General features: G+C 38.4%; 1 protein-coding gene across 1 annotated transcript in view; it reads right to left on the minus strand.

Annotated features, from left to right (window-relative positions):
* The window catches only part of LOC116312152 (melanocortin receptor 5-like), a 39,882-nt gene that overhangs the window by 10,062 nt on the left and 5,617 nt on the right, over nt 1-24,203 (minus strand). The window contains exons 2-5 of the mRNA XM_039620122.1: nt 15,018-15,244; nt 14,795-14,901; nt 8,722-8,910; nt 5,333-5,892 (exon numbers count right to left, since the gene is read on the minus strand). Of these exons, the coding sequence (XP_039476056.1) occupies nt 5,333-5,892; nt 8,722-8,910; nt 14,795-14,901; nt 15,018-15,209 (1,048 nt within the window). The 5' untranslated portion in view covers nt 15,210-15,244. The remainder of the gene's footprint in view (nt 1-5,332; nt 5,893-8,721; nt 8,911-14,794; nt 14,902-15,017; nt 15,245-24,203) is intronic.

Consider the following 24,203-nt stretch of genomic DNA (forward strand, 5'->3'; position numbering starts at 1 on the left):
CTGAGATCTAAGATAAACCTAACAGGTAGTTTTGCTGAAATGGATGTTAGAAAGCTAAAAAAAAAAAAAAAAAAAAAAAACTTAAGATGTTTAATACACATTTTTCTTTACATCCAGTCAATCAACTCTGATAATTAAAATGAAACTGATTTACAAGTTCACTCAGCCACCTTAAGGAGCTCAGTTAATTAATAAACTTAAATCAACTTAGCTAACAGATTATGTTAGTTAAGCTAAAATAGATTCCTAAGTTAAAAGAACTACTAAAGTATTTGAATTAACTAAAAAACCCAAGTCAACTGAACTAGGACAAGAGTTTAAACAATAGATTATTTTAATTTAGCTGAAAAGGTTTTCCCAAGTAAAGATGACAATTAAAGGAGTTGAACTGACTAACAAATCTCAGTCAACTAAACTAAGACAAAAGTTTAGACAACATGTGATTTTTCATTAAGATAACAATTGGTTGTGTTATAAGAACAAACTCTATTTCTTGACTTAACTTAAAATTTTAAGGCAGCCCTGTACCTGATATTTTTAAGTTGAAACAACAAGTTAGATTTTACAGTGCACTTTTCATTGTGTTATACATTTTTTCACATATTCATATGCTCTTTTTGATCTTACATTTTCAAAGTACTTGCAATAAACATTAAAGGAAATAACAGTAAGGCAATTACAAGACTGAACAAAGAAAAACATCCTTTTAGTGCTGTTGTTTTCTCTTAAAACAACTCTTATATTACTTTCAATCCGCAAACCAAAATGCATCAGCCTGAAAACATCAACAATATAAACGACTTTCTGTTTTTGCAATAAATACTAATACGTAACAGCAAATAACTCATTTCTTTTAGTATCTACCACACAGCAGCATTCTGTATGAAAGAGCAGTTTCAGCAGATGGCTGCATTTCCGGTAAAAATCTGTCAAGCTTCTCAGTTTGGAGGTAGACACCACCAACACACGCTTACAGAAGGTATAGTGAAGCTATTTGTACATTCATTTTTACATTTCAAGTGCAGCCTTACAGCAGCTTTACATAGCTTTATACATACCCAGTAGGGTGACATTATGAAATGATCACTGGGGGTCACAGTGACACAATAGAGCAGTGACTTTACATTCAGATCATAGCAGAAACTGCTGTGCTACCAGGCAGTGGCGGATTTGAGAAGTTTGCTTGTTAAGTGTAGCACTAATGCAGCACAGGGCGTACAGCAGCAGGCAGAAAACTGGCTGATGACAAGTGATGTCATTCAAAAGTTCAGCTTAGCAGGGCAGACAACTTCTCCCGTGTACAGATAACAAGCAAGGTGTTTGCAGTGAGGCCATTTACAAATAATGTGCAACTGGTGGGTCTGGTTGCATTGGGTGTAAACACATAATCCACCAAAGGAACACTGAGTCCATTAGGTGTATGAAAAGAAAAAGAATCAGCTCAATATGCAATTCTTGTTTGTCGAAGAGTGCTCATATACCTCCTTTAGAACATGTGCATGCAATCTGAGCGGCATTAGTCCAAAATATGTTTTCCTTCTAAAATGACAAACTATTATAACAAACCTGAAGATGTGCTAAAACCTATAAGAATCATAAAGATTGGTCAGATAGTCACCACTCTGTAACCACCTGAGTTTAGGAGGTAGATAACCTCTCAAATCTGTCAGTATTCTTGCATTAAAGCAATGCACTGGCCTTTTCGGGGCTTTCATGGTGTGTTAGGCAACATTTTACCTCCATCACATTGCCATCATTGCACACTAGTATTATGAAATCACTTTTACAGCTGCACATGGTGCTTCTGCTGAGCCGTATGTGCCTTCTGCATCACTAGATGGAAGGTGCCCCTTTTTTTAAAATATGTCTTTATAAGTCGACTTATGTAGCTTTTATATATTCAAAATATGAAAACAGTTGTTTTCTAATGGCACTGCTTTACATTCATTCGGTGGCACTTTTTAAGTCAACCCAAATGTTAGACCTGTACTACCACTGATCAGGGTCTTTACTATGAAATGAGTTAGGCATACTCAGGATATCTTCTTGTTATCTGGTTTCACAAAGCCTCCCATCAGCAGTCATGTTACATGGCTATGGCAGTGGTCATCAGCTCAGTAAGTCAACCCAGAATCCCCCAATTCTGGACGTAAAAATTCCATATAAAAGGAGCGGTGCTGATTCCAGATGCCCAAATGCAAATATAGATCATTCTAGAGCTGCCTGTTTGTCCTCTATTACAACCTGTTTTCTTAAGAGTGAAGAAATTAAAAACACAATACAGGCTAAAAGGAACAAATAATTAATACATTAATAGAGTAAATTACTTGTGTTCTTAGTAGTAAATGATTTGTGAGCAAGTAAAGAACAAAGTCAACAATTGCAAGGATTTACTGCTTTAATCGGTTTCTTTTGAAGATTTTGCCATGACACAAAAGGCTATAGATAAATTAAACTGCTTTGCAGTCACCAGGAAAAAAAAGTTAGAAAGTTTTCCTCTCAAACCACATCCTGCTTTGTAGTTAAGGGCCTAAGTTATCTCTTGAATCTTAAAAGCAAATGCTTCCCTTTCTTCCTTCAGTTTTTCCAGCTTGGCGTCAGAGGCAGACTAAAGATTTCTCAAGACAAAATTTCTAATCGACAAAATGACACTATTTGGCATTAAAGCCGTTGCATATAATGGTAGCTGGCTCATTTGACCATTATCCTCTCCAGCAACAGGTTCATTGAGCAGAAAAATCCAGGAGTAAAAGAAAGATTACAGTCATGCTAGTGAGAAAGCCAATAAACTGGATGGTAGTCTACCATGCTGAAGTCAGTCGTTTCTGTTAAATCAATACATAGGGCTACTTTGATGGCTGTATGGTCCTACAGGATCTAGTGAAAAAAACATTTTGTTTTTGTTCATAAAGTCACAAAGTAAAAAAGAACTGTTAAGCTTTGAAAAATAAAATTTACTTTCTGTGGTAAAGAGTAATCTATGTGATCTATGACGTATTTGTTTGACCTTGTCATTACTTACCTACAGTGCAATGTATTCAATATGTTCACGTTAAGGCTTGTTTTCTTCTTGCTCGACTGTTTTCAATATGAATATAGGGCTGCATCATTTCAAGCCTATAATCCTTAAAACCATGTGATGTTGATGGAAAAAGCCCTAGATCACCCAAGGCAGCCATCCAGGCTGTGCAGATCCATAAAAAGTTCATAAGACCATAAGAGGGTCTGATTTTAAAGATAAGAGATCTTACATTTATAGATGATGCTGAAACTGTTGGGAAATGACAGGATTTGACTTTCTTGAAATATAAAATAAGCTGCCAGTTTTCCGCTTCATTTCATAACCTTCTCTATGTTTGACCAATTTGCTGCAAACCTCCACTTTCCTCTGTTTAATACACCTGAATTATTTTTGCCTGTCTTTTATGTTTTTACATATGCTGACAGCCTTGTGCATCTTACTATACTTTACTATACTCTGGCATTACAGTCAATTCAATTTTATTTATATAGCACCAATTCATAACAAAGGGCATTTCAAAGCACTTAATATTGTAAGATAAAGAGCCTACAATGTTTGAAAGACACGCCAACGATCACACGGCCCTCAATGAGCAAGCAATTAATGTCGATGGAAGAAAACCTTCAGCAGAACCAGGCTCATCTACCATGATTGATTGGGGGTTAGCAGAATGAGAAGAGAGCAGAGCGAGACAGGACAAAAGCAAAACTATAGGAGAGAGAGCCAGAGTTTAATAATGGTTAATGATTAAATACAGTAGTGGTGCACAAGAAGCACTCCGTGCATCATAGGAACTTTGTAGTGATCATTAATCTCCATTAAATGCTCAACATAGATTTCTTGCAAGGGGTGAAACTATCCAGTCTATCCAGGTGGCACCAAGAGGAACTGCCATTTTTACCATCTTAAAATTGTCTTTGTTTTTGCTCTAAGTTTGCCAATGTCCAGTCTTTGTTAACAGGACATGTACACGCCAAAGAAAATAAGTGAAACTGTAGATTCCAGTACCTAATAAACCAACTACCTTCAACAGAGTATAGGCAACTGCAACATTTTACAGGGTTAGTTCAGCCAACATGAAATCCTTTATCACATGAATGATGTCTGAGAGATCACTTTCACTTTGGTAATGTTTTAATTGATGTCTGTTTTTAGATTTAACTGGACAACCATTGCTGGCCCTGATGGAACACCCAGTGAATGAAAATTCAGACAAAGAATCTTCTATGCAGAGGATCTGCTACTCTTTTTCTCTGACCCTCCTGAAATTCAAAATAATTATTTAGCATCTCAAACAGATTTGGTAGAGGGCTCTGTGAAAGATGTGGAAAGATTTTTGATTATTATATTCAAAATCTGAATAAATACAAATGTTGAATTTCGCTTGATTTATGTGTGACTCTGCATTCAATATTGGAAAATATTCAATTCATAAATGACAGTGAATTAAAACATAATGCACTGCGCTGATATGAACATACTGTTCTAGGTTGACTGTTACATTTTCACAATTTAAAGCTTAAAGGTCTTAAAAAAAACTAGATACTACTTACTTACTTGTGTAACTGAAGCAGTACTCTCCATAACTGGGAAACAGACTTTGATGTGTAAAATTGCTGTTTTAATTTGTAGTCACAGCTTGAAAGAAAAGCAAAAAAAACCCACTTAACATATGGATGTGGATAATTCTTACCACACCTTCCCCAACTTTTGCTGTCTTCATTGCCTTTGTTCATTTATGCATGTGAGGTTAATGTTCAAGGAAGTACATCCAGCCGTCTAAATTAACAAAGGGTACATTCAGGTACATTTGGCAGCAATTCTGTAATTTAAAGCCAGTATATGAGCACTCTTGCAGCACTGAAAGAAAAATATCCTGTCTATCCATTTGGCTACTGCATCAGCCATATTCTGGGAAAGGAGAATAATAATCTTGCCTATTAAAAAAGAAGGCCAAAGAAAAAAAGATAAAAGAAATGTCAGGGAGAATGAAAAGCAGGCCACAAACAGTTTTGTGTGACGCACGTTACTATGAATCATGGACTTGGACCTTAGATGATCCTAACTAAGCCTTAAAATAATGCATCTAGTAAACTCGCCTTTTTGTGTACATGGTGGACGCATTACTCAATGTTCCAGTCTCCTTTCCAGCTTATACTTTTCAATAGTTGCTTGTTTGATGGTACACTGTACTGGCGGAAAAGTGCAGTGAACCAGTCCTCAGGTAGTAGTATTTCTATTCCAGCGTTATATTCAGTCAGCTCATTTTACCCATCCTTTCACTGGTCTTTTCTATTTCTCAGTACTTACCAGTCAGAGCGCAGATGTTCGTGCAGACGTTTCTCAGACTGTAACAGCAGATGATCTCCTTAAACGTCTTCCTCATCTCCTGACTCCTGAAGGCATAGATCAGCGGGTCAATCACTGAGTTGCACATGATGAGGATGAGGTACATGTTGAAGTGGGACATGAAGCACACGCAGTAGAGATTCCGTGGGCAAGAGATCATCAGGATGAGGTGGAGAAAGAAGGGAGCCCAGCAGACGATGAAAATCCCCAGAAGGATGGTCAGTGTGATAGCCCCCTTCATGCTGGTGCGCTGATGGATGGAGTTGTAGCCGGGCAGGGCAGCAATGCGCTTCACGTGCGAGCGAGCGAGCATGAACATGTGACTATAGAGGGAGGCCATGATAAGCAGCATGGCAAAAAACATAGAGATCAGGCAGATGATCACAGGAGTGGAGTCTGAGTAGATAATGAAGACAATTCCGCAGCCAGTGCAGAAGGTCCAGATTCCCCCGATGATACAGCCAGCTCTCCTCACCGTCATGATGTTGTGGTACCTCAGTGCATAGAAGATGGTGACGTACCTGTGGATAATAACATAGTATCCACCTCAGTAACCTCTAATTTTATATCAACATTTATTGCTCACTAATGAATTACAAAATCATTTCAAGTCAAAAAAAACTTGACATTTAAACACAACGGGGACTGTGTGCGCACTGAATACAATAACTCACAGAGAGGGAACCAGACTACAGGACACGTGAACTCCAGTGAGACATTTATTCTTGAGCCATTCAATATTCAATGAGGATAACGTTAGGCAACCTTGAGTTGTTGATCACACATAACGTACATTTATACATAGAAGGTACAATTTTATTTTTCAGTGGCTCTGTTGTAACCTCTTGTATGAATGTAATTTATATGTCTTTGAGACAATCTAGTAAATATTAAATGTCACTGAGAAACCAAATAAATATTATATTGTCAAGTTTCCTGATTCTTGTACACCATGTATTTATACCTGATTCATATACAGACTAATATGGACCCGAGTCCACCTCTTTCAAACAGCCTCTGGGCATGGTACAGTATCATCCAGTATGATGATCTGTGCAATGTTTGCAGTTTTATACGTGCTCCAGTATACGAAGGAATAGCATGCATGGAACAGGGAACAAAAGGAATACCTATATGTTAGAAAGAGTAAGATTTAACTTAGTTAAATGTAGACTTGTAGTCAAGACCGCCTAAACCAAGACCAAGACAAGACCAAGACCAAGACCAAGACCAAGACAGACCGAGTCAAGACCAAGACAAAGTCAAGACGAGACCGAGACCGAGGCAAAAAAGTCTTTAAACTGCAGCCAGATGCTGCTTCGTTTACGGGTGTCAGGCATATTTATGTGTTTTTGCGATGCACTCGCACAGCCCCCCTCACCGCTGTCTACTGTCTTACTCACTTATTGAGAGGACAGACGCACGCTCCACTTGACTGTCGCGTCTCTCACCCTCTCTGTTTTTCACATAATGATATTATCCTATATCCTCGCATGTGATTGGCCAGAAAATGGAGGGATTGGAGCATAGCTGAGCCACTGTGTGAGAGCTGAGCAGCGAAAGGAAATTAAGTGAGGAGCCGGCTCTCGCTCAATGAGAGTCAACTCTTCTGATTCACTACAAAGCACTCTCTAAGCACGGCTCTGATGCTTTTGCGCATGACACATTATCGAACGTTACGTTGGATACTGTCGCCTCCAAATCTCCCGACCACTATGTTGATCTGAGACAGCAAGATCGAGACAGCGAGACCAAGACAAGACCGAAGGATCCGAGACCAAGACAAGACCAAGACCAAAGTCCGTCGAGACCAAGACAAGACCAAGGATGTCTTGAGACCGGTCTCGGTCTCGAGACATCCAACTCTAGTTAAATGTATATGGATCAAATATCAACATGTCTGACAAACATTGAAAAAAGAACAATTTTCCAGTTACTCTATGTTCATTATTAAGCAAACAATTGATTAGATGGTAATCAATGGTAACAAAGGCACACTTTAAAAATAGTGATTACATGCTGAATGTAGCTGTGAATGGTTGTGTGCAATCAGGAAGACCTAATATAGCACAGGCACTGAATGGTTTGAAGGCCTTATTGCAATTCTTCCAATTATTGTCATTTGTTCAGTTCTAAAACTACGAAGTTATAAAATTACTGTGTCAGAGAAAATTTTAGAGCAGCGCACTGGTGCTCCGTAAACCTGTGTGGGTTCTCTGGCTTCCACCCACAGTCCAAAGAGTTGCATGGTAGGTTAACCCACCGAATTAGGAGATTTGAGACAGACCTTTTTGAAATAGAAAGGCCGAAATGAAAGCACAAGAGATCAAAAAATTACCAGTGTGGCATTGGTGCCTATGAAATATTCAACTCTTAATAATACAGCTTTGCTGTTAAATATTCTGGCTCCAAGTTGAGCTCAAGCTCAGATGAAATTAAAAGATCTTTTTTTTTCAATGTGAAAAGACCATAAAAAGACACGAATGGTGACGATGAACATACCTGCACATTTCAGGGATTTAAAATCTACTTCACAACCATACAAAAAAAGGAAAAGAATGAATAAAATTTTCCATCTGTGTTAACATTTGCACAGATGCATTAGAGCAGGGGTCCCCAATCCCAGTCCACGTCCCCTGCAGGTTTTAGATGTGTCCTTGATCCATCACAGCTGATTTAAAAGGATAAATTACCTTCTCAACATGTCCTGAAGTTCTCCAGAGGCCTGGTAATGAACTAATCATGTGATTCAGGTGTGTTGACCCAGGGTGAGATCTAAAACCTGCAGGGACACCGGCCCTCGTGGACTGGGATTGGGGACCCCTTCATTAGAGTAAGCAGTGATCCCCATGATGAATAAACCAAATTTGTTGTGTGTATCAGAGAAAGAAGGTGGAAATTAAGAAATAAAATGTCAATTTAAAACAAAAAATTCAACTGCATCAATGCTGGTTTACACATCTTAAAATTTCATTCATTCACACAGTAAGACAACAAAAGCACTTTGATCTGTTCAGCATTGACAACTAAGATTTAGTGGAAGCGGTATTTTTCATTCATTGGAATTAACTGAAGGAGTGCCAAATAAGCACAGCCTCAATTTTCCCTTTATTTATCATAAAATTACAGGGTCCTTTTTTGTTGTTATAAATTATAACACGTCAGTTATGTTCAAGAACATTATCAGGAAACTGGGGGCGGCGGTGTTGGGCTGATGGCTGAGGATTAATTGTGACTAGAGCCTTCAATTAAAACTTCACTTCTCTTAAAAACATTTCAAAAGGAAACTATTAAGAAATAATAGCAGGAAAAAATGATATATTTGTGCTAATACTCCCTTCCATCATTACCTGTCCACAGCAATGGCCAGCAGGCTGCACATGGATGCAACAACAGAGATGCAGATCATGGAGTCCACCATGTTGTCCATCTGCCTGATAAAGTGATCCTCCACCACCAGCTGTCTGTTGTTTAGGAGATAAATGATGATGGTCTCCCAGGCGTTGGACACACTCACCAGCATGTCTGCTACTGCCAAACTGCAAAAAAACAAAATACTTTATACAGTCTTTCATTACACAAACAGATGTTCAAATAAATGTTTCTATATGCACTTCCTTCTGTGTATTCAGGAGCTGACAGAATAGCTGCATTCGCCCTCCTGTTGTGTAAACACTTTCTTCTCACAGTCATACTGGGAAAACCAATTAATTGATTTAATGCCTGAGTACAGTCTTTCACATTCTCCGGGGGTGCAGTTGAGGCAATGCTTTGACAGTCACATGCACTCACAGCCTTTGCACAAGCAACAAAGCCAGCAAAGATGGTGGAAAAATGGATCTTATCCCCCCAGTTAAAAGTGGTCATGGTATGGCGAAAAAAAAAACTGCACTGCAGGCAGACAGACAGACGCTTGATGCTGTTTCCAAATACTGTTACTAAATAATACTAATATTTTAAGAGGTTCTTAAGGATAAACAACACATCTATGCTATTTATGTATATTTACATATAAAATTTGATGTTTTTCCCCAGCAAAAATGGTTAAAACAGTGACGTTATAACTGCTGGTGGCTGATGGTCAAAGTATATACATAGTGTACATAGTGTGAACAGAGGCAGGGGCGGATCTAGGCAAATTTTCTTTGGGTCGCATGGAAGTCAAATGGGATGGCAAAATCATTCTTTTTAGCACAATCTCATCTGTCTGAATTTACAGTTATTTTTTTATTGACTGTACTAACACAATTGAACTGAAATCACACAAAAACATATGAGCCAAGTAAGGAAAAGGTTATATTCTTTCACTGTAAAAACCACAAACATGTTTAGTGAAATATTTTCATAACTTGAAATGCACAAATTTTGTAAACAACAAAGTTATATGCAACTATTTATCTAAAAATGCAGCCACTGCATCTTCCGTCTTTTGCACAACCATTTAAAAATATTTGCGTCACTCCAAAAAATTGTTTGTCCACCACAAGACACAGGAGAACACCACAGGCCTAAACCCTGCAGCAGGAGGTGTATCACTCCTCTTGTTTTTCACCTGGAGACAGCGTTTACACTGCAATCTGCCTTTGGTGGCTTTTTGGCAACAACTGTGACATTCATTAGTACCCTCACTGACACACAAAACAAAACAACGACTACCGACTAAAAATGCTGTTTTTACTGTTTCTTCCTGCACTAAACATGATGATATTCAGAAAAAAGCATTGCTTATATATATATATATATTTTTTTATCATAACTTTGGTTTTAGTGGACTGTCAATAAAATTTACAAACTGGAAAATAGTTTGAAGTCCAAACTTAATGTATAACACAATGTAATATACTCAGTTTTAGAATTTATATTTAATGTAAATTGTACCTTGGCTCAAAATGTTAGTGCTCGCTTACTTTAATAAACAACATTGTCATATGCAAAACTAGGGTGGCACTAGGGATTACTTAAGGGTGGCACATGCCTCCTTCAAATTATTCTTCACCTCTGGTTTTCACTATCTGGTTCAGGGATTAATGCCAGAACAGACAGGCCACAGCTCTCTACAGTCACCTTGGAAATGGAGTTGCGGTACATGAATGATTGGGATTGAATTTCTCAGCTTCCCTTGCAATGATATCAAAGTTCTGCTGGACTCGGGAAATGAAGACCTCATGGATGGGGGTCTGCTAGTGCACCCTCACTATACGTTACCATCCTCCACCATCCTCCCCTCCCACTCATCACCACCTAGTGATGAGTGGGATCGGCTTATCTGCTCAATCAATTGTCAACTGGTCACTGACCTGCATCCTGGAGTGTAGTGGTGACACATGCACTTATGCATGCCTTTATGCTAAAGGATGATGTTCATTATGGACAAACTGTGGTTGACACATAATTGGCTTGGCTGTTCCTTCCAGTCACAACCCCTCTGGTCTCACTGTCATTGCCCATGTTAGCACTAAAGACCCCCAGAAGGATTACTGAATCCTGTGATGGGGCAGTGGGACACTGCAGCATCCAGGCCAGTGACTCAAAAAGACTGGGTACTCTGAGCTGTCATTAGACACATAAGCACACTTGTGCATAGCAGGGCAGCTAATGGTTGTGATCAATTCAAGCTTTTGTTAAAAAAATACAAATTTAAACATTTTTTAAAAGACACAGGAGCACAAATTACAGTCAGTTACTCAAACAACCCTCTTGTCCACAGAGGACAAGAGGACTGCCTCTCACCAACACCAGACTGGAAGAGAGTGAAGCCTCTCTCCATGAGACTAATAATAGAGCCTGTGCCATGCATTGAGGTGAGCCTGGCTAAATCTAGGCTCAATCTCAAATATATCACTATCATTATCTCAGGCTCCTTCAACACCAGAGATGAGGTGATGCTCCATGTCCCAAGAGCTAGTTTTAATAAGTAGGAAATGGACCACGGCCTCCACACTTAACTGCCCTTGATTCACACTGGAGCCTTTTTTTAAAGTATAAACAACTCATCCCATGCTAACCTGGTTAATGCAGTTAGTAATACAATTGAAGTAATGATGCTAATATATTAATGGTTATCAAAACCTTTTATATGTGTTCCATAGGTATGTACAAATTGATGCCATATTTGGGCTTATGAGATGCCGTATTCTGGCCTGTAGAAGATGCCTCTGCCATTTAAATGTTCCAGCGAAAAACAAGGCTAAAGGAAATTATTACTGTTTTTATAATAAATTTAGCCAATGCTAACTTTTGCATATATATTTTTTAAATTTATGTTATTGATTCACCCAAAAATGTTTTTTTTTATGCTTAAGTGCTTTTATCTATCTAACAATGGATGCATTGGAGAACAACTTGGGGTTAGTATCTTACCCAAGGATAACTGGCATGCAGACTAGAGCCAGGGATCAAACCACCAACGTTCCGATTAGTAGATGACCCGCTTTACCTCCTGAGCTACAGCCACCCAATGGCATTTTTAATTGTGCAGGGACCTTTTGTGCCTTCCCTCTTCAGTGTGACAGCCATGCTGATGCAGCTTTCTACCTAACAGGAGTGCCCAGCACTGCATATGGATATGTCTGTACATTCACAAGCATGTTAACATGCTATGTCTATATTTGTTATCATTCATCTTTAAGTGAAGATTTGTGCAAGCAACAAAATTGCACAATATTTTCTGCTCACTTTTACTCATCACTGTGGGCATGTCATCATTAAAAGCAAGACAGTACCTTCTTTGGAGCAGTAAGTATGTACTGTGCCGTGAAAAACATTTGCCCCTCCCGGATTACCTTGATTTATTTTTGTACGTTTGTAAAACTTCAAATAAATTGTAATATTAGATAAAGATAACCCGAGTAAATGCACTCTGTAGTTTTTTCATTATTGTTTTGCTTATCAAGAGAAAAAACCTATCCCAGCGGGGAAAAAATCAGGAATAGGGCAAGTACTTTTTCACAGCTCTCTAGATTCACCACTCAGAACTTGATTAGTCCCAATTTTAACTCTGAATTGTTTGCCCTGGACTAAATTTAGAGCCAGGACAAGTCTAGTTTTAGTTGACATATTATTTGAGAGGTGTCGCAGAGCAAGGTCAACAATCTGGCTGTTGTTAGTTTTCTAGATTTTCCACAGCTTTCCACGTTTGGACTCCATGTCCTGACTTGACAAATGATTTGTATAATGAGTGAAAAGCTTCTTGGTCAGAAGAGGTGATATTTAAAACATGTAGCTTAAGATGTTTTTCTATACTTTGGTGCCATTTTGGTGTTTGATGTATTCAAATGAGAATTTATGAAATTACAATAATTTTGAAATAAAAGATAACAATAGTGTTATCTTGCAGTAACTCGCTGTACCTCACTGTTACGCCGTGGGAGTCATTCAGAACCACATGAACAGAAGCACTATACAGCTCGCCAGAAATTGAAAGCCTGAGTTGAATGTCTGCTGTGTCTCTGCCGGCACCAACTGAAACACATTTGCTTTTGTCTTAGTAAGAGGATTAAGTCTTTCAAATCAGAAGACAGATCCAAACAAAGTCACAAGAAATTGGTGCTGATGTCAAAACAGACATCCAAGTATTTTTCTGATTTATACAGTAGGGTCATTAAAAGTGTGACTTGATTTTGATGTGACAGCTGCCCCAAATATGTCATGATTTTTGAGTCCACAGATCTCTATTGGTTGGAGACGAATTTAAAGAAAGAAGGTTAATCATAAGTTGTTTAAATCATCTGCTGTTACCTAATGATTAGTCTAAGCAGGGCACAAGATTATAAGATCAAAAAGCCTCTTTTGTAACTCCCTGCTTACGTGGCATTTTATTTAACCATTTATAATCAGGATAAAAGATTTATGTCAGTTTCAAGAGTTCACATGTTTCCTCTGGCAACACATACTGCATGACATTTTTCTAAGTGGAAAGAATAATTAGATTTCACATTGGATTATATTGGAAATCTGCTTCTGCCAAGCTCAGGATGAGCAATTATCTTCAACTGTTCTTTGCTTTTATAAATAAGCCAACTTTTCCACTTCAGGCAAAAGAAAAATATTTTTTGCGCAACTGAGCTTTTTAATCTGTTACATGAATGAGAAGGTTTGGAAATTGAAACTCATTATTTCTTTGAATTCTGGCAAAAAATCCTGTTGTGTAATCACATAGAAGCAGACTCTAGACTGTCACCTTGAAGTCACACTTCTGCAAAACAAAAGTTAGCTCTACCTGAGCCTGTAAGCCATCTAAATTGCTTTTTATGGTTACTTGTTTTATTATTCTTTCTTTCTTACTTGCTTGTTTGTTTGCTTGCTGGCATGCTTCCTTGTGTTCTCCTTGCTTTCAATTTAAAAGAGACCAGTAGGATAGCTCGCTTGGCATCTCCTGCCAGGCAGTTCCACAGCTGAGGGGCCTAGTAGGCAAAGGCCCGGTAACCTTTCATGACCTTTCCAGAACCTTTATTCATGAACCTTTTACAGAGCACTGCCAGAGGATCTCAAGCCTTCATAGAGCAGGCAGGAGCCAGACTATTCTCAATAACAACTACTGTTAGCCAGTGAAGGGCAACAGGGAGGGACTGGTATGTTGTGGTTGCTTCTCTTTCTGTGGTTTTAAAGCTAGGCAACATCAGCTGTAGCCTCTGGAGGAGAGTAAAGTGCATTACAATATTCAATTCTATAGGCGATAAAAGCATTGATGACCTTTTTAGAACAGAAAGGAAGGAAACAATCTAATCCTGGATAGCTGTCTCAGTTGCACAAAGCAGGACTGAACCACTTTAATCATTTGTGTAACAAAAGATAAATCAGAACCTTTCTGAGCATAATTTCTGAACATAATTGATAACGGTTCATGTCTATTAATTACATCAACATAGGCTACTCAGAAGGTTCTTGGTTCAGTTTCTGGCAGATACCTAAAATCCATCCACATAGGGGGTTATTCACATTGCATTGAAGCTGCAATGTGATGACTGTTACATTTTATTGTCTTTCTGTGGTCTCTGGTCACCACATTCCTCCAAAATGCCTCCTGTGTGGATGCAGCGTTGTTATGGTCGTTTGAGAAGGGCTTGAAAATAACAATGTGAACTCAAATGATATGGGCCTTGAGGGGAGGCATGCATTGTTATCCAATTATAATGGCTACATTAGGATGTAGTCTAATCCTACATGTATCCATTTACACTAATATGTATACAAGAGCGAAACAAGGTTTCACTTGGGACCTATATTGCATTTTGCCGTGGGGAATGGCTATATTACACCAAGACAGAGAGTAAGCACTGAAGGATAGAAGCATATTTTAATAAACTGCTGTTTAACAAAATCTTTTACACCTGGGAAGCTCACGTTATTAAAATGGTTTTGGGTGGTTCTCGTACATTACTATGTTATTTTCCCCTTTATGTCCTAAACCACTGAGGAGTTTACCTGCAGACAAAGAAGTACATGGGGGAATGTAGGTTCTTGTTCTTCACTATGGCTGTGATGACTAAAATATTCTCCAGCAGTGAGATGATACCCAGGATCAGAAAGACCTTAGGAGAGGAGATCAAAATACAGACCAGTGAAGAGACAGTCGGGGTAGTGGTAGCCAAGAAGAAATCACGAGATAAATAAATTAATCCAAAGTGCTACACGCAGCCATACAGACCTCGATAGCGATGTGGACCTGCTCGCATGCTGCAGGTTTGGAGGTGCTAGCCTTCTCTGATAGTGGAGGGATCAAGGTGTAGTTTTGATGATAGTAGGAGTAGCCCCAGGTAGAGTTACCCAGCAGCACCTCCTCTTGGTACGAGGATTCATCAGACACATTCATCTCTGCTAAGGGTCGGGTCTGGATCATCGCAACTCTTACCTGGAGGCCATTTTTCAAGCAGGCTGAAAGAAGAAACAAGAAGAAGAACGTGAGACTGTGTCATGCTTCATATAAGCTTTGTAATATTGAGATCATACTTAATATTATGCCAGCTTCAATTACACATGCTGCAAGCAAGCATGATTCACCCCAAGCACCTTGTTTATTTAACAATATACAAATAGTATTCGGTTCCTTGCAAATGTAACTCCTGTGTGTGGTCCTAGTTTGGCCTCCATCAACATCCTTTTCTAATGCTTGGTGCTGATCAGACAATAAAAAGTGGTTTTAGTCCTGCCTGCTTCAGCAAGAAATGGTGCTAGGAAAGTTCCATAAAACCAAGACAGTAACCACTTTGAGTAAGTGAATTACACTGCAACAGAAGTACATTAAAAATAAAACTACAACCAGATGACTGGTTTACGCTTGACTTAGCTTTGATTTGGAGAACAGGAAGCAGCTAGCCTACCAGCACTTCCCAGCCTCACTTGTGTAGAAAAAAACAGAAGAAACCTCACCTAATTTGTGTAATCATGACATTTACAGGTTATGTGGCGGACTTATTCTTGGCCAGGTCTTGTGTTTTAAACTGGTAAACTCACAAGATACAGCCAGTGCACAATAATGTGTTACTTTGCTAGCTACTGGTTTGCAGATTTTCCTGCCTTTGGGTAAAACTGGGCAAGCTAGTGGTTTCACTGTGCTCCCATCCTTTATGCTAAGGTAACCCATCCCTGCTAATAACGTCATACTTTATTTAATTTACAAACATTTTCACAAGACAAATTGAACACATTTAACACAGAGACAAGCAATGTGTAAAATATTGCAATCCTTTTCAAGCCAGTTTACAATAATGCCACGCTGACAGCAGCAGAGACATATGAGTGTAGGTGAACGTAGTCATATGGCTGCTCTGAATTAGGTTGGATGTGTTATATGATAAGCTGGCTGCTGACATTTTGAAGGAAAATCACTTAACTACAATGATGTAAAACAGCCACAATCATCAAAAGATGGCTTTTAAATTAGTTCCTGACTTTCATCAGTGAGCTAAAATTTAGTTACAACAAATTTCATTGGCATTTGTTTTGAACGTTTCTCTTTCCTAATAAATTAAACTGGTGCAGTGACCTGACATCACACTTTCAAGTTAGAGGGCACATAAGAAAGCTTCACTGTTAAGAGTCACTAATATGACGGAATCAGACAGAAAAAAACAAAAACAAACTGTTAAAGCCTTCATGCAGCTAAGTGATTCCTCTGTTTCTTAACACATGACCTCATAACTGGACCCTGCGGTAATGTCAAATGACACGCTTTTAGTTACTTATAAATTTGCACACATTGCTAGTACGTCTAGACACCGAATGGGAACTGAGGAAAGCACCGATATCAAAATAAAACTGTTCAAGTGAAGTGAAGCGATAAACTAAATTCAGCATTATGTCCACCGTAGCATTCTGTCTCATTTCAGCAAAATGCCATTATCTAAATCCTTTTCCAAAGGGGCACAATGAGCTTAGCAGGTACAGCAATTAACCACTACTACAGCGCTAAATGAAAAAGCTACATTGAGAATCATTAAGACATTTTAATTCTATCCATGTACTTTAACTGTAGGAAAAAAAATAATTATGTCAGCACAATTGGCATTCAGTTTTTCCATCACCAATTAACACAACAGTTATCTTAAGCAATTCAAATATAAGACACAGCCATTTAAAATCAAAAGTATAATTTATGTTCACACATTACATTTAACCTTTTGAAGTGCTTACATCACTCAAATCCACAACAAATAGAGCAACTTTAGATATATTGGCAGGTGAAGTCATTACCATCGATCATCTTGTTGTATGCACTTCTTGGCTGGGTTTTCATGTGGATGTCACTTTGACACGCACTGACCACCCGTCTGTAAAATTGTTACAGATAGAGCACGCTCCACCCAGCAGGCAGCAGTCCTACCCAGGAATATGGTAGTGTGTTGAAGTCCTGAGCCACCTCTCATTTCACTTGCAAACGTATGTGGCGTTATATAAGGCAAAAACAGAGTTTACACAATTGTGACAAGCATCAAAGTCAATATTTGGCATGACTACCTCAATTCCTCAACATAGGGTGAACTCTTAGGCAAGCTTTCTTGTTATTTCTAAGATTTTTAGGATCCCCAACATCACTGGCTGAAACCCCAAACCATCACAGAGCCTCCACCATGTTTTAAAGATGTCTATAGACACTCACGCCTCTCTCTTGAAATCCTCTCCTTCCTTACAGACAAAATTCCACTGAGACCCTTTCTGATGAGTCTTAGACAAACAGATCCTGTGTCAGCTCTTTCCTGGACATTTTCTCTTTTCTCTAATTCCCAATGATGTGGCTTTCAGATACAGTTTATCTACTGCAGATAGACATTTTGTCCTTTTTACAGTTTTACAGTTTTCTCTGCAGTTTTCTCTGCTTTTGTTAAGTACACATTGTTGTTTTCCAATTTTCCTATTGCTGGTGGACAAGGCTGGAGTAAAAACAAAAGTGAAAAAGAAGCTAATGCTCAAAGAAAGCCCTTCATAAAACCTGGAGAATTATTGCTCAAAACTGCTTTAGAGAATTATGAGAAAGTCTATTCAGGGACAGAGGACCACAAAAAGATCAAGCTGTTGACCCTGGACTGCAGTCTAATTGGGCTGCCACAAGATGTGCTAGAATAATACTGATCCATGGACCTCCAATCTCCCTGTCCAATGGATATGCTGCCAACAAGTGCTTCCAGAAACCACAAAGGTCCTGTGACCTGTACCCTCGTGGCTCAAAGCTGTTTGGCAACATAAAATGGAGCTACACAATATGAGGCAGGTGGCTATATGTTTGAATATTTTCTATGATGTGTTTCTTCTCACACCGGTTTAATGATTTGGCACATTTAAATACTTTTAAATATCTCTCACAACATTTACCAGATATAGGGAAACTGATGACTCTTTAACCAGCTCTGACTATTTCTGTTTCTAATGTTCAGTTTCGTAAAGAAGGAAGATTGATTATTTCAGCTAGCAAAGGAGATGAAAGTGTTTTCTGAAAACTGGAAACTGATGCTTTGTAAAAAAAAAAAAAAAAAAAAATCATTAGCAAGCTCGTGAAAGATCCGCTGTCTATTTGCTGGCTTTTATGAAAAACTGAAATTTTAGTTCAAATATTTTTCTGTTTGAGACAGAGCTAGACATGAACACAGAGCACAGCAGAGAATTCAGTCACATTTGTGCATGGATTACTAAACAGGCCTCAGGTACAGCCCCTGGGCACAGTCCCAGGTCTCAAAGGAGTCAGAGGGCTGCTTAAATAGAGAGTCTTTTTAAAAAGACTCTCATGAACAATTTTTGTGAGAAAATGGCAGGGCTCATCCAGAAGGGAATTTTCGTTTTCCATAATCCCAGTCCATTAATATTAACTATGAGCCCATGAATCTGAGATAATGCCTACTGTTGCAGGGTTCCCTTTATTAAGTTGGTTCTTAAGGACTTTATTAATTAAAATGTATTAATGAAAGCATTAAACACCTTTTAATGTTTTAAAACCTTTAAAAAACAAATGTTTGAATCCTGTGACAATACTAATTATTCTCTTAATGTCCAAACTTAATGTTTCATAGTGTAATTCATCCATCCTTGCACTGTAGCTTCTTAGAAGCTACAGCATTATTTTACTTCTTATTTGTATGTTTAGACACTCTTATGAGTTGATTAATGTTAATCTCAAGGATTAGAGTCAGTGCATGCAGTACACTCACTGGGCACTTTTTTAGGTACACCTTGCTTGTGCCGTTTTGGAATCCTTTTGCATATCAGAACTGTGTTAATTATGCATAAATTGAACAAGGATTATGCAGTTGCTGCACATCCTTGAAGCAAATCTCCCAATTCACAACATCCCAAAGGTGCTCTGTTGCATCTGGTGACTGTTGAGTTTGAGTAATGTGAACTCATTGTCATCTGACAGAGACAGAATGGATCCGTTCTTCAAGTTGTTCATGCCAGATTCTGATTCTAGCATCTAAATGTCACCGCAGAAATCGAGACTCATCAAACCAGGCAACATGTTTCCAATCTTCCATTCCAGTTTTGGTGGGCCCATATGAATTGTACCCTCAGTTTCCTGTTCTTAGCTAATAGGAGTGCTAACAGCTAAGTCAGCTACTTGCACCAATATACTTCCTGGTTTGGCATGTTGTGAGTTATGTGATGTGCTTCTGTATACCATGGTTGTAAGAAGTGCGTATTTGAGTTACTGTTGCTTTCCTGTCAGCTCAGTTTGTAAATTCTTTTTGAGAATTGCCATTTCCTGGATGTCCAGGAAAATCTCAGCAGGTACCTGCAACCATGGCACATTCAGTTTCACAGTAAATCTTTATTCTGATGCTCATTTTGAACTTCAGCAGTTCGTCTTGAAAATATATACAGTTGCTCCAATGTGGTTGTCTGGTTTTATGTTTGAATTAAAAAACAGTTCAATACGTGTACCTAACAAAATAGCTGATGACTCTTTTAATGGCAACCTGAAAAATAAGGCCAAGACAGAAGTGTCAAAATCTGCAGTTCCTTGATTGGCCATTGGAGGCGGGCTCCAAATCCAAATGGTAAATGGTAAATGGACTGGCTCTTATATAGCGCTTTTCTACTCTTCTGAGCACTCAAAGCGCTTTACACAACTTGTGCATTCACCCATTCACACAAGCACATTTTTTCTAAGTGCTTTCTAAGTAACATTCACACACACATATGCCGATGGATGCATCGGAGAGCAATTTGGGGTTAGTATCTTGCCCAAGGATATTTGGCATGCAGATTAAGGGAAGCCAGGAATCGAACCACCAACCTTCCGATCAGTAGATGACCTGCTCTACCGCCTGAGCTACTGCCACCCCAAATGTCTAAAAAGGATCACAGTGTTCGAGGTTTTATTTAAAAACACATTCATTAATGGAAGGCTTAAAATTAGGCATGCTGCTGCTTTGACTGATGGTGGGAAAACATGTAACCTGCTGGGCCTTACCTACACTAACTCAAATCACTGAAATGAAGCGCTGCATCGTAATTGTGGTGTAGTGCTGTTGACTTTTGTAGAATCTTAATGAATTATCTGATAAATGATATGGCTTGCTCTCAGTTATTTCGTTAGTCTGTAATTAGCACTAGTTAGCAGTAATGTGTGAACCTTAACCAAACAGCTTAACCGGATCCACAAGAAAGACACTGGAGACAAAGTCATGTACTCTGTACTTTCAGTATCCACATATAAACATGCTCCAGATAGCAGTCATGCCTACTACTGCAACCTGACTGGGAAAAATGAGGAGAATGGGCCGATCGAATAACGTCAGGACCAGTGTTGGTCAAGTTACTTGAAAAAAGTAATCAGTTACTAATTACTGATTACTTCCCCCAAAAAGTAATCCCGTTACTTTACTGATTACTTATTTTCAAAAGTAATCAATTACTTAGTTACTTAGTTACTTAGTTACTTTTTAAAACACGATTTACAACCTGAATAGGTGATAAAGCGATAGATCTTTCAGCCCAATTCTACTTTTTCTGCATAATTCATCATACAAAATGTAATCAAATGGAAAAGTCTCTTTTAAAACTTGTTTTATTAGTTTTAATCTTTTAACTTTATGCATCAAGCAAAAATTAAATTATATGCAACATTCTCTGACTGGAAGAAATTTGTTTAACATTTAAACCTATTTTCTGCACATTCCAGCACATAAAATAAAATATTTTTTTGTGTTTACACTCACTCTTTCAAATAGATGCAAGTAAAACACAGCAGAAAATAAATAAAATCAAAGACTAGCGGTCCTGTTGCTCTATTTTCACCTGTAAAGCAGGACTGGGGTAGGCGGAGGAGGTTTACCCTGGTGCAGGTGTGCTGCAGCGGTCAGTGGAAGAATCCGCGAGTTTCTCTGTGAATTTCACATTACGTCGTAGTACACTCGGTGCTTGCTTGGAAGTTTAGGGGTTTTTTCGCTGTAAAAAGTAGTTTTCTTCCCACGCACAACGGACACTAATGTTTTTGTCACTTTTTATGGAATCAAACTCAAAATAAGGTCAGTACTTCCACGCTTTAAACGCTGCATGCTACACTCTGTCCCGCACTCGATATATTATGATCTGCAGACAGCTGTTGTCACGAACGTCGCACTCGCTTACGTCACTGTCATGAGACGTTCTCGCAAAAAATCACGGTTTTAGTAACGCAGTAACGCAGCGTTCCTACGTGAAAGTAACGGTAATCTAATTACCGTTTTTGCAATAGTAATCCCTTACATTACTCGTTACTTGAAAAAAGTAATCAGATTACAGTAACGCGTTACAAGTAACGCGTTACTGCCCATCTCTGGTCAGGACTTGCAGTTCAGTTTTTCAAGTGGTAATTTAAACGACAGCTATCTTAAGCTGATTATTGATGCGATGCTATCGCTGTGATGGAAAAATATAATTTATGTTGGAATTATTTAGAAAATGTCACAATAATCAATAAACTATCAGCCACAATGGGTCGACTGCAGAACACAAAAATAAAACTGACCTCAGTACCACAAAGCTTCTTTCAGGCATGACCCAAGTGAGTTTCATAAAATGTAAACATGTGTACAATATCCCACCTGTAACTTCTACAACTACAAAAACCTTAACGAAATACTTGAGGAACTGCCTCAGCTCTCGATGACAGGTGTTTGAGATACTGTTGATTATCTGCGTCACATCATTTCAGTAGATTTGTCTTGCAGCCGTGCTTGTTATGTTGAATTCAGATCTTAACACCGAAGCCCCCTGGAATCATTGTCATGTTCATAAAATCAAGACTTTGCCGTGTGACATTTTCTATTTCATGGGGAAAAGAATTAAAAGAAGATTAAATGTGGCCATAAGGGAATATGTATGTGTCACAAACAATACTCATCGGCTATGGCAGTTAAAGTGTTATTAAGGAGCCCAATGAAACATTTCAGATATCTTTAGTCTTTAGTACATCAACAGCAGTGAGCCAACATGAGTGGGACTTGATACTATCTTCTTTTGTTGTCAACCCAACTTCAGAAAAAAGGAAGCTAATGTGGAAACGTCAAAAACTCCATGTCCATTAGTACACACTTCTGGTGGTCTCCAAATGTGAGCCAGTCTCTACAGCCTCCCATGTTAAGGTCATAGCGTGGCCTAGCTCATGCTGCAAATTTCTTAGCAGCAGCCAAGAAACCTAAATGATTTGCAGAGTTTCTGTAAAGAGGAACAGAAACATCTGACTAAAGTACTAAGTCGTGTTTTGCTGAGGACCAAATTCTTCTTTCATTCAGTAACATGCAAATCAATTCATAAGCTTTATGTACTGTGGTTTTTCCCAGATGTTTGGTTGATATTACGTCTCTCTATTAAAATGAGACTACCATGTTTAGTGGTTTGCTGATCTCATGTCGTGTCCCAGTCTTGGAAAGATCCACTGCTCCATCCAGAACCAAAAGGGCACATTTGATCAAATCTGGGGTCTTTTTCTGACAAACTTCTCTAACCTTTATTTTAAGGATGACTAACTGACTAACTTTGCTTATTCCATAGAGGTCCGATGTGTGTCTGTGTTAATGAGAATGTGAAGCTCAGTGGTGTCGAAGCTAACTTCTGTGTGGTTTGTAAGGAAAGGATTTGTTAGTATCAATCGCCCCTCCTGGGTTGTTGTTTGTTTGTTTGTTTTCTTTTTTTCTTTACCTATGTTCTAACATGAGAAGTTCTGTTTTGTATTCAATGTAACGAGTTTTTCGTTTCCCTTTTCTTTTCTTTTTTTTTGTAAACTGTATCCACAATCACTCAATAAAAATATTTTGAGTAAAATGAGACTACCATGAACATTGAGAGACTGTTCATTTCTTTCTAAGAGAACAACTTACAGTTTCAGCTGGGTATCAAATAAAAAAATGTTTTATGTAAAAAATAAAAAATCCTTCACTGTATGAATGTTGTATGTTTATAGATGTTTATAGTTTTCTTTTACAAGAACTGGTATTTTATTTTAAATCTGATTCACACAACAAATTTAACCTGCTGCCTGTTTTATAAAGTGTCATTTTAAATGAAATCAATAAGACTGGAACCTATTACCCTGTACTCTATTTATTGTTAAAGGCGAGTTTTAGATAATTGTACATAATTTCCTTCAGGATTATTAAAGTATTCTCATTCTGATTTTAGTTTGGACTCGCTATAGGACCTCCATCATACAGAAATGCAGGTGCAGGTGTTATGACTACGTGCAAGGCTTCAGTACAGTTTCATCACTCCCCTGCAGTGATATTTTTAGATCACTTCATTTTCATATGGCTTCAGTGAAGTTGCTTTTTTAAATTCTCTTTCATAAATTCTGGCAGAAAACATTTTTGACAAAACCACAATCCTGTGTCCTGAATGTCTTCTCCTAATAGTCGCATCACATTAGGAGAGGCACAAGAGAGGCCTCTCAGTATTTCATGAAAACCACAAACTACTTGAAAGTCTAAGAGCGAACATTTTGGGGTTTGCTGATGAGTCAGTGGCACAGGCGAGAGTGACTCATTAATAAGAGAAGAAAAAAAGAGAAAAACAAAAAGCCCAGAGGAGCTTTCATTTAACACCCACAAAAAATGATCTTGTGAAAATGTGTGCAGGTTGCTGCCACCTGTGCAGCCTGTATTAGAGTGTTTAGATATTATGTTTCCTGCTTATCTGAAGTGACTTGTGTTGCAGTTTGAGGATGCAATGTTTGAGGCGGACAGCAACGTGCACATTGAAAGATGTAAGCCACTATGCTGTGTAAACCACACTTTCAGGTATCATCAGTGCCCAATTCTGTACCTAAACACCCCGTGCTCTACTACGAGTCGATCCCCCACTCGCTCTCATTCATAATTTCTGGTGTTGACTCAAAATGTAGCTGTCATTTCTGCGAGCGTGTGTT

Source organism: Oreochromis aureus, linkage group 11, assembly GCF_013358895.1.
Source record: "Oreochromis aureus strain Israel breed Guangdong linkage group 11, ZZ_aureus, whole genome shotgun sequence".
In the NCBI taxonomy this organism is placed as follows: domain Eukaryota; kingdom Metazoa; phylum Chordata; class Actinopteri; order Cichliformes; family Cichlidae; genus Oreochromis; species Oreochromis aureus.